The following is a 12,120-nucleotide window of genomic DNA, read 5'->3' as shown; positions in this document are numbered from 1 at the left end:
GGGAATGGATTTGTAAACTCAAGAGCTTCTCCAAATTTGATTGGAGCTACTGGTGCAAATAGTTTAGGCAAAGTCATGCCTACAAAGTCTCCCCCTCCACCAGGTGGTGGTAATCTTGGAATGAACAGTAGAAAACCAGATCTTCGAGTTGTCATCCCCCCTTCAAGCAAGGGCATGATGCCTCCACTAGTAAGTTGAACCTTTCTTCAACTTCATTCTTTAAAACACGCATTTTATACATAGTCAGTCTGTAGCTTCCTTTGGAATTTTCTGTGCCACCGTAGAATCTACACCTATTCCTAACAAATATTTCCATTCAAAATTAGTATTTGAAGAGACAAGTCTATTTCAGATACACAAAAATCAGATGATGGAAATTTGCTTAACGGTTATTTAAAATTAAAGCTAAATATGAACATGGTTGGAACTGGAGGTTATTGTGTTAAGTGAAATAAGCCAGGCACAGAAAGATAGATACTGCATGGTCTCACTCATATGTAGGACCTAAAAAAATTGGTCTTGTGGAGATAGAGAATAGAATGATAGCAGAGGCTGGGAAGGGTATGTGGGTGGGAGACGGGATGAAGAAGGTTGATTCGTGGGTAAAAACATACACTTAGATACAATAAATATACCCCTGTATTTGATAGGAGAGAAGGGTGACTATAGTTAGCAACATTGCAGATGGAGTATATTTCAGAGTAGCTAGAAAAGAGGACTTGAAATGTTCCCAACAAATAGGGTAAATACTCAAGGTAATAGATGCCCCAAACACCCTGACCTTGATCATTATGCATTCTATGAATGTAACAAATATTCGCATGTACTCCATTAATATGTAACACATTTCGAATCAGTTTTTTTTTTTTTTTTTTTTTTTTTTTGAGTCGTTTTAAGGAGTGAAGTTTAGTAGCCAAGAAAGAAGGAAGGAAGGAAGGAGAAAACAGCTCCCTCCGACAGAGACGGAGGGGGGATTCAAACAAGGAGAAAACCCCCTCGAATCAGTTTTTAAAAAGTAAAATACAGAGAGATTATTATGTTTAATTTTAATTTTACCAGGCTAGAAGCATTAAACATGACTTATTTATTCTCTGTACTTTGTATACTTTCATTAATCAATTAAACATGCCTTTCTGTGAGAGAAGCACTAAACTATTTGTCAGAAAATTCTACATACCAGGTGGGGTGCAGTGGCTGACACCTGTAATCCCGGCACTTTGGGATGCCAGGGCGGGCGGATCACCTGAGGTCAGGAGTTCAAGACCAGCCCAGCCAACATGGTGAAACCCCATCTCTACTAAAAATATGAAAATTAGCCGGGCGTGGTGGCGCGTGCCTGTAATCCCAGCTACTCAGGAGGCTGAGGCAGGAGAATCGCTTGAACCCAAGAGGTGGAGTTTGCAGTGAGCCGAGATCGCACCACTGTACTCCAGCCTGGGTGACAGCAAGACTCTGTCTCAAGAAAAAAAAAGAAAAAGAAAAAATTCTGCATATCACAGAACTATTGTAGGATAGGGGAAGAAAGCACACAAACTTGAGTGAGTTATTCTCCAATTAATTTTATTTGCTTATTCCTTCTCAAATAACCTTTCTATTTAACTGTATAAAGAATGCAGGTAGCCTCTATTCCACTCCTTGATGACGGCTTTAGGGTTCTAGTCTCATTTGTTTTTGAGTCTTAAGTCTGTTCATAAAAAACAGGAGAATCTATTTATCCCCCTTAGCTTCTTGTAGAAAAAAAACTAGAATATATAATCAAGTTTTAAAACTTCTTAGTTTAGCAACTGTTTGACTACTACTATACTAAATGATACACCAGGTGTTCTCTACTGAGCAGTTGCTAAACTACCATTAGAGTTTTTGCTAAGTGAAAGTGATGCTGTCAGGCTTAGATAATAATTCCACTTTGGTATAATGCTTTATAGATTCCATAGCACCTTCATGTGTATATTGTCTCATTTAATTCTCAATTAGCCTGTGTCATTGCAAGGTAGAGATGAGAAAACTGAGTTAAAGGTTATTACTTGTCCAAGATAGTTCAAAATAGAGCCAGGACCAAATCTCTTTAAGTCTTATAGTCCAGGTCAAAAAACAAGTACTTTTTTATTTGGCGATACAGAAATCTGGAAACAGTCACTCCCAGCCTCACAATTAAAAAAACTTGGATATACAGAAAGTTCATAATTTTCCTTGAACTCATTATAGTGCTGAGATTTCACAGCAACCAACTGGCCCAGATACTCCAGAGTCAAAGATACTGTAAGGAGAGATGACATTTGAGCATTAGGCAAGACACAGATGGTAAGAGTTAAGCTAGGGTGATTGGTGAATTGCTGGAGGCCAGGTGTACACTGACAGAACTGTGTGAAACTCCTGGGGGCTGCAGTATAACACAGGGTGAGTCTGTGTTCTCTTGTAGACTTTTTTCCTCCATGAATCCCATGGGGTGCTCAGAAGCTCCTGAAAAGGTCTCAGTGTGGTACACAACTGGGAGAGGGGAAGCGTAGCCACTACACTAGGGGCAAAAAGTTTTGCCTGGATCTTTTTGTCGTCTTTCTCTAATATGAAACAAAAGCTTTAATCTCTGAGAAGACGAACAACAAACATTATCACTCTTAAGGCACTGTTGAAATCCTGTTTAATGGAAAAGGCAAAATATCTCAACCAGTGGTGAAGGAACAGGAAGGCATGCTCAGTATGGAGCGATGCCAGGAGAGTGGCAGGATGACTGAGAAGGCCACAGCCTGAGGCACAACAAGAGAGGGGATGACTTAAAGCTGAGAGTGGAGCAGGCACTAGGCGAAAACCTGCCATGCAGATCCCCACACCCTGAGGGATATGAAGCTGGTTGTAGGTGCCCTGATGGTAACCAGAGCAACAGTAAGGCTCAAACCCGGTCCGGCTTCTAATGAAATTAACTTGAGTCTTGCACTAATAGCTTAGCAGGAGGGAAAAACCTGTAGGTCTATTAGTAGGAGTTACCCATGCTGAAATACAAAGAAGAATGAAAACAAGACAAAATAAAAAACAGAATGAAGTATCCAAGAGCTATGCACCATTATCAAATGGTATAACGTATTTATAATTGGACTTCCAAAAAGAGAAGAGAGAACAGATTAGGAGTAATATTTTAAATAATAATCAGTACCAAGCAGGATAAATACTACTGCCAACACACACACACATACACGCATGCACACACACACAGATGTATGCACGCACACACACTCTCACTCCCAGACTGCTAAAAGCAAAAGATCAAGAGAAAAATCTTAGAGAAGAGATACATTACAGAAAAACAAAGATAAGGATTAGTAACATACTTTTTTCTTCACAAACTATTCAAGCAAGAAAAAGGGAGTAACATTATTTAATGTGCTGAAATTTTTAAAAAATTCCTTTCACCCCAAAATTCTCACCCACCAAAAATATCTTTGAGAAATGAAGATTTCCTCAAACAAAAGTCATGGGAATTTATTGCCAGCAGACCTGCTCTACAAGAAATGTCAAAGGAAGCCCTTCAGCAGGACTGTGATCCCAGCAAAAACTTGAGTCTACACAAAGAAATGAACAGTGGAAATGCAGTAAATGAAGATAAAATAAGTAAAATATGGTTTTCCCTACATTTTATAAACGTTTTATTTTTAGAACAATTTTAGATTTATAGAAAGGTTGCGAAGATAGTACAGGAAGTTTTCATATACCCCACACATAATTTTTTCTATTATTAACATTAATATGGTGTATTTGTCACAACTATTGAACCAGTACTGATACGTTATTATTAACTGAAGTTCGCAATTTATTCAGCTTTACTTATTTTTAACCTTGTGTCTTCTTCTGTTCTAGGATCCAATCCAGGATCCCACATTACATTTAGCAATCATGTCTCTTTAGACTCCTCTTGACTGTGAGAGTTTCTAAGACTTGCTTTAATGACCTTGACAGTTTTGAGGAGTACTAGTCAGGTATTTTTATAGAATGTCTCTAGTTAAGATTTGTCTGATGTTTTTCTCATGCTTAGACTGTGGTTGTTGGTTTGAGGGAGGTAGGCCATAGAATTAAGATGCCGTTTTCATCACATCATATCAAGAGTGCCTACTACATTTAGTATCCCTTATCTGAAATACTCAGGACCAGAAGTATTCCAGATTTCATATTTTTTCAGGTTTTGGAATATTTCCCTTATACTAATAAATAGAGCATCCCAAATCGAAAAATCTGAAATCCAAAGTGATCCAATGAGTACTGCATTCGAGCGTCATGTTGGTGCTCAGCAGGTTTTGGATCTTGGAGCATTTCAGATTTCAGATTTTCAGATTTGGGATGACCAACCCGAATCGTCATAACTATTGCTGATGTTAATTTGGTCACCTGGCTGATGTTTAACAGGTGTTTACAGGTTTCTTTTCTGTAAAGTTACTCTTTCTCCCGCTTTTCATACTGTAGCCTTTGGCTAGGAAATTACCATGTTCAGCCCACACTTTTAAGGAGTGGGGAGTTAAGGCTTCACTTTCTTAAGAGAAGGATATCTACATAAATTATTTCGAATTCTTCTGCACAGGAGATTTGTCTCTTCTCTCTCATTTATTCAACCATTTATTTCTCTCAATATGGACTCGTGGGCGTTTATTTTAATACTTTGGTTTATAATGCAGTACCATGTTTTTCTATTGCTTTGTTCTAGCTTCAGCTTTTGAGGGCTATCTACTTGATTCCTGTGTCCTTTTGATATATCCTTATTTTTGTGGGGTTTTTTTTTTCAGGGGGAGCAGGTGCTTTTTTATTTTCTGGCACTATAATATGTTCTAGGCTCATCTTGCGTATTTTCTGCCCCAGTCCTAGAATCAGTCATTTCTCCAAGGAACATTAATTTATTTTTATGTAGAATAAAAGAAACCAAGATCCGAGTGCTTTCCCTCTTTTTAATTGCTCCAAAAGGTATCTGACTATATAAGGTAAAAATAGTAACAGTGTATTTTGTTTCTGTAGCACATGTAAAAATAAAATATAGGACAACAAAAGACAGGAGGGAGGAATTGAGTCTACACATGATGTAAATATTATTTGAAGATGAACTCAAGGTAACTAAAGGTGTATATTATAAATCCTAGTGCAACTACAGAAGAAAATTTTAAAGAAGTATAAAGTCAATAGAAGAGATAAAATAGAAATATAAAAAATGTTCTAAGTAGCCCAAGAAATGAGAAAAAAGAAGACAAAAAGCAAGATAATGGTAGCTTTTAATCCAATCATATAAGTAATCACATTGAATGTGGTGAGAACACATCAGTTAAAAGATTGTCAGATGTGTGTGTGTGTGTGTGTGTGTGTGTGTGTGTGTTAAGAAGCCTGGTGGCTCATGCCTGTAATCCCAGCATTTTGGGAGGCTGAGGCAGGCAGGTCACCTGAGGTCGAGAGTTCGAGACCAGCCTGACCAACATGGAGAAACCCTGTCTCTACTAAAAATACAGAATTAGCTGGGCTTGGTAGCGCACGCCTGTAATCCCAGCTACTTGGTAGGCTAAGGCAGGAGAATCACTTGAACCTGGGAGGCGGAGGTTGCAGTGAGCCAAGGTTATGCCATTGCGCTCCAGTCTGAGCAACAAGAGTGAAACTCTGTCTCAAAAAAAAAAAAAAAAAAAAAAATGCTGCCTACAAGAAATCCACTTTAAATATAAAGACATAGATAAAAGAAGGGAGAAAATTTACCGTTGCAAACACCAAAAAGAAAGCTAAAGCAGACCTATTAATTTCAGACAATATAGGCTTCACAACAAGGAAAAGTATCAGTGATAAAGAGGGACGGGACATAGTCCACTTTCCAAGAAATAACTGTCTTTAATGTGTATGCGCCTAACAGCAACCTTCAAAATATATAAAGTGAAGACTGATAGAACTAAAAGGTGAGTAGAAAAATCCACAATTGTAGTTGGAGACTTCTATATCCCTCTCAGTAACTGATGGAACAAGTAGGCAGAAAGATCAGTAAGGATCTAGATGATCTGAGCAACACTCGACCAACATGACCTAAGAGACATTTATAGAACACGTCACTCAACAACAGCAGAAAACACATTTTTCACAAGTGCACATGGAACATTCACCAAGATCATATCCTGTGCCAGGAGACAAACTGGCAAATTTCAGTGAATTGAAATCAGGCATATTATATTCTCTGGCCATAAGGAAATCAAACCAGAAATCAGTAACAGAAAGATAGTAGGAAAATGGCCATATATTTAGGCATTAAACAACATACTTTAACCCAAGGACCAGAGAAGAAATCTCAAAGGAAATTTGAAAATGCATATAGCCGAATGAAAATGGAAATACAGCATCAAAATTTTGAGGCCCAACTAGAGTAGTGATGAGGGGAGATTTATAGCAACAAATGCCTATATTTGAAAAGAGGGATCCCAAAATCAGTAATCTAAGCTTTTACCTTAAGAAACTCAAAAAAGAAGAGCAAACTTAACCCCAATCAAGCAGAAGAAAGGAAAAAGTAAAGAGCAGAAATTAATGAATTTAAAACAGGAAAACAAAAGCAAACCAAAAACTGTTCTTTTAAAAAAAGATCAATAAAATTGATAAACCTCTATGCAAGCTGACCAGTGAAAAAGAGAAGACCCAGCTAGGTTATCAGTATCAAAAATATGAACAGATACATTCCCCAAAAGACACTAAAAGCATACTATAAGCATCTCTGTTCGAATAGATTTAATAGCTTAGTTCAAATGGGCAAATTCTTAGAAAGATACAAACTACCAAGGAACTACTAAACTCATTGAAGAAGAAATAGTTAACTTGAATAGTAACTATTTTAAAAATAGAATTCCTAGTTTAAAAACCTTTCACAACAGAAAACTCCAGACCCATATGATTTAACTGGCAAATTCTATCAAACATTTAAGAAAGAAGTGATACCAATTCTATACAGTCTCTTTCAGAAAGAATTAGGAGAGGAGAGAGCACTTTCCAACTTACTGTTTTAGGTCAGCATTACCCCAGTGCAAAACCAAAGTAAGGCAACACAAGAAAAAAAATCTACAAATCCATATTCCTCATGAACTCTAGACACAAAAGTCCTCAGTAAAAAGTTAAGTAAATTGAGCAATATATGAAAAGGATAATATATCAAGACCAAGTTGGTTTTATCCCAGGAATGCAAGGCTGAGTCTACATTTGAAAATTCATTAGTATAATCAGAATGTTAACAATTCAACATCTATTCATCATTAAAAAAAAAATCTCAATGAACTAGTAATAGAAGGGAACTTAACCTAATAAAGAGCATCTACAAAACATATACAGTTAAAATACTTTATAAAATATATAGCTAAAATACTTTATAAAATATACAGCTAAAATACTTTATAAGGGGAAAGCATTCAGTCTTCTAGTATTTGGAGCTAGGTAATGATATTTTTTTTCTCACCAGTCATATTTACCATGGTAGTAAAAGTCCTAGCCCAGTACAGTTAGGCAAAAATAAATGAATAAAATGCATACATATCAGGAAGAGAGAAATTAAACTTTATTCACAGAAGATACATTCTTTCATGTAGAAAAGTGTAACGAAATTACAAAATACTCAGACCAATCAGTGAGTTTAGCAAGGTTGCAGGGTACAAAGTTAATATATAAAAATCGATTATATGCCGGCAGTGAACAATTGGAGTTTGAAATTTAAAAAAAAATGATAGCACCCCAAATAAAGGAAGGAAAAGAAACATCTAGGTAAAATTCTGGCAAAGTATGTACAGTCTGGATGTTGAAAACTGCAAAACCCTGATGAAAGACATGAAAGAAGACCTAGGTGAATAGACAGACACATCATGTTAATGGATTTCAAGACTCAGTATTGTCAAGAAGACATTTCTCCCCAGATCTGTAGATTAAACACAATTTCAAAATCCCAGCAAGCTCTTTTGTAGTTACTAACAAGCTGATTCTAAAATATATAGGTAAAGACAAAGGAACTGTAATAGCTAGAATGATTTTAAGAAGGAACAAAATTTAAAAAAAAACTACTACTACCTGATTTCAAGACCTACTACAAAGCTATAGTAATCCAGAAAGTGTGATATTGACAAAAGGATGGGCACGTAGATCAGTGGACAAAACGGCTCAGAAAATTTACACCTATGCATATATATTCAGCTGGGTTTTTGGCAAAGGTAGTAAGGCAATTCAACAGAGAAAGGATGGTGGTTACAACTAATGGTGTTGAAACAATTCTACATCCATACACAAAACAGAAACAACCCACTTGAAAATAACTCAGACTTTATTAAAAAATTAACTAAAATTGGATTATAGACCCAAATTTAAAACAGGAAACTGAAATATAGAGGAGAAAATCCAACACAAAAAGCAGGATCCTTAAAGAAAAAACTGACGTATTGAAGGTTGTCAGGTTTTGGAGGTTGAACTTAGGTTTTGCTCTGTGAAAGGCACTGTTCAGAGAGCATAGGACAACCTACAGATGAGAAGAAGGTATTTGCAGGTCACATATCCAATAAAGAGTTTGTATCCAGAATATTTTAAGAATTCGTAAAACCCAACAGTAAGAAAACTTTTTTAAAAGGGCACAAGATCTGAACAGATACTTCAAAAAGAAGATACATGGATGGCAAATAAGCATATGAAAATATGTTCAATATTATCAGGCCCTAGGGAATTGAAAATTAAAACCTAATGAGATACAACTACACATCTAGTAAAATGGCTAAAATTTAAGAAAACGCAATAGCTGGGCACGGTGGCTCACATCTGTAATCCCAGCACTTTGGGAGGCCGAGGCGGGCAGATAACCTGAGGTTGGGAGTTCGAGACCAGCCTGACCAACATGGAGAAACCCCATCTCTACTAAAAATACAAAATTAGCCAGGGTGGTGGCCCATGCCTGTAATCCCAGCTATTCTGGAGGCTGAGGCAGGAGAATCGCTTGAACCCAGGAGGCAAAGGTTGTGGTGAGCCAAGGTCATACCATTGCACTCCAGCCTGGGCAACACTAGTGAAACTCTGTGTCAAAAAAAAAGAAAAAAGAAAACCCAAAAACTAGAAATGCTGGTGAGGATGCAAAGCAAAAAATCTCTCCTGTATCTTTGGAATGCAAAATGGTACAGCCACTTTGAAGAGTTGGTCAGCTTCTTATGAATTTAAATATACACTTGCTGGCCAGGCAGGGTGGCTCATGCCTATAATCCCTGCACTTTGGGAGGCCAAGGCAGGAAGATTGCTTGAGCCCAGGAGTTCAAGACCAGCCTGGGCAACACAGCAAGACCCTGTCTTAAAAATTAAAAAAAAAAAAAGCACTTGCTGTCCAATCCGGTAGTGCCACTCTTTGAGTATTTACACACATGAATTGAAAACTATACTTATACAGAAATCTGTATCTTTCATAATTGTGAAACACTGAAACTAGCCTAGATGTCCTTCAACAGATGCATGGATAAAGACACTACACCCATATAAAGATGCTACTCAGCAATGAACTAGTTATTCACCCAGCAATATAGATGAATCTTAAGTGAATTTTGCTAAGTAAAAGAAGCAGTAGTGTATGATTCCATCTGTATTTCATTCTGGAAAATGCAAAACTCACTGGCTGCCATGGGTTGGGAGTGGAGAGAGGAGTTGACTATAAAGGATTAGTATGAGGGAATTTTCAAGGTGATGGAACTAATCTGTGATGCTGTTTTGTTAGATGCATGGGTCTGCGTTTGTTGAAACTCATTAAACTACATACAAAGAGTGATTTTTACTAAATGCAATTTAGTAAAAAAAGATTCCGGGGGAGCCCAAAATGGAATGCATATTGTCACACATGAATATAACTTTATTACAGATGAGTAACATGATGATATTGAAGGGATGAGGAAGAAAGAACCTGGTATATTTGGAACCTGTTTTGACTGGATACTGTAAGGTTAGAGACCAACAAAACTGTAGCAAATCACTGTACTCTAGATGGTAAATTCATCCCTCACATACACAAACACAAAGGGTTGGACATATAGACATATAAATAAATATAAAATATAAATAAACAAATAGGCATTGTAGATAAAGGGAGCCAGGTTTCTCATGGTTGGAGGAGAAAGTTGCAGATAACCCAGGGGGTGGGGGGGTGGGGTCTAGAATGAGCTTATGTTTCAGGGTTATAGTTGAAGGATTCAGTAAGAGTTTGTGTGTGTGTGTGTGTGTGTGTGTGTACACACACGTATATAACGTGTATATATACACATATGTGTGTGTGTATACACACAGATAGATGGATACAGAAATATGTATGTGTCTGGCTGGGCACAGTGGCTCATGCCTGTAATCCCAGCACTTCGAGAGGCTGAGGCAGGCAGATGTTGCGCTCAGGAGTTCGAGACCAGCCTGGCCAACATGGCGAAACCCCGTCTCTACTAAAAATAGAAAAATTAGTCGAGCGTGGTAGCATGCCCCTGTAGTCCAAGCTATTTGGGAGGCTGAGGTGAGAGGATGGCTTGAGCCCAGGAAGTCAAGGCTGCAGTGGCCTTTGATTGTACCACTGCAATCCAGCCTGGGTGACATAGCGAGACCCTGTCACGCACACACAAAAAAGGTACAGTTGTGTGTACATATGAATTAGTATACATCATGTATTTCCTAGCTCTGTTTGCTGAGAGGTCTGTGAGGCAATAACATCTAGTAACTGAACATACCTCGTGCTCAGATTTTAGTTTCAGAACACCATTTTCTAATATAAGGACTCAGGGCTGCTTGGAAAAAAATGGTTTGTTGTAGAGCTGGGGCAGGGAAACGGGATGAGCCAGGGTTGTCAGAGGTTAAGAAAGTGCCTGTCAAAAGTCACAGGAGCTGACCTTTCAAGAGTTTCCAATGGCCAAAGCTAGAACAATTTGAGTAACAAAATAACAATAGTATTGGATTATAGCCCAGGGAATAAAAAACATTGAGTCCATTACTGATATAAATGATAGAATAAATAAGGGGAAAGGGACAACTCTTCCTTAGAAAATAACTAATTAATCAATGTAGAAAGAACGAGAGATGGTAAATCACCATTAGAACACCACAGTACAATGGTAATTGTTGCAGGCATAGTCGGTGGATAAATGCTAACATAAGTGGGCAAAAAGTTTAAGTAAAAAACCATTTTGCTTAGTCTCAAAATGTCTCTTCCCAAATACTCATTTCTTACAAAGGGAAAAATTAGAGAATTAGAAATAAGAGAATCCTGGAAAACACTGCCTTAACCAGAGGATCAAGGTTAACATCACCAGTAATGGGACATAAAGACAACATGTGCCTTCCAATATGACATGCTAAGAAAGCCATGTCTCTGTGGTATTCTTGCAAAAATCCATGCCCGTCTATCTGATTATGAATGAAAATCAGACCCAAATTGAGAGACATTCTATAAGATACCTGATCAGCACTCTTTCAAAAAAAAGTGTCAAGGTCATGAAAAGGAAAGACTGAGGAACTGTCACAGAGCAGAGGAGACTAAGGAGACGTGAGAACTAAAGGCTTGTGGGATCCAGGATCTGATCCTGGGTCAGGAAAAAGGACATCAGTTGAAAGACTGGTGAAATCCAAGTACAGTCCAAAGCTTTAATTGGTGCTGTATTATTTTTATTAGTTTTGACAACTGCATTGTATTTCCTTGTGATGTTAACATTGTGGGAAGCTGAGTGAGATGTGAGAGAGCTCTCTTTGCAAATGCTGTCTAAAATTATTTCAGAATAAAAAGTTTAAAATATATATATACATACATAACAAAGAAATATACCCCAAAAGGGAGCCAAGAAAAAATGGCATTTAGGATGGTCACATAGCTCACCTTTCAGGTACTGGATATGCAATACTTGCTACTGTCTTTCAGAAATAAACTATACAAAATGTCATGTAAGGCACAGAAATATGTTTATAAGAATTGTTAGTAAACTGCCAACTTAAAGACAAACTACATTTAAGCATTTTAGCAACTGCTTAATAAAGTTATGTCTGATTGTTAGGAGAGCGTGAAGCATCTCCGTGGAAAACTCAAAATGTGTCATATGAACTATTTACACGCTTATTCCTGTATATTAAAGTGAAAACCATATGTTTTACACATACACA

The 12,120-nt window shown here is 37.4% G+C and overlaps 1 protein-coding gene across 22 annotated transcripts in view; it reads left to right on the top strand.

Moving 5' to 3' along the window:
• Positions 1–12,120, top strand: part of MEF2A (myocyte enhancer factor 2A) — a 152,721-nt gene that overhangs the window by 126,189 nt on the left and 14,412 nt on the right. For 19 of the 22 annotated variants that reach the window (XM_055277080.2, XM_055277081.2, XM_055277077.2 and 16 more), the window contains one exon: positions 2–189. In XM_055277080.2, coding sequence (XP_055133055.1) covers positions 2–189 — 188 coding nt within the window. The remainder of the gene's footprint in view (position 1; positions 190–12,120) is intronic. The other 3 variants (XM_063640027.1, XM_063640029.1, XM_063640028.1) reach the window with 1 other exon arrangement.

The sequence above is a fragment of the Symphalangus syndactylus genome, chromosome 5 (assembly GCF_028878055.3).
Source record: "Symphalangus syndactylus isolate Jambi chromosome 5, NHGRI_mSymSyn1-v2.1_pri, whole genome shotgun sequence".
Classification (NCBI taxonomy): Eukaryota; Metazoa; Chordata; class Mammalia; order Primates; family Hylobatidae; genus Symphalangus; species Symphalangus syndactylus.
Note: the sequence above shows the minus strand (reverse complement) of the source record. Positions and strands in the feature narration are given on the sequence as shown.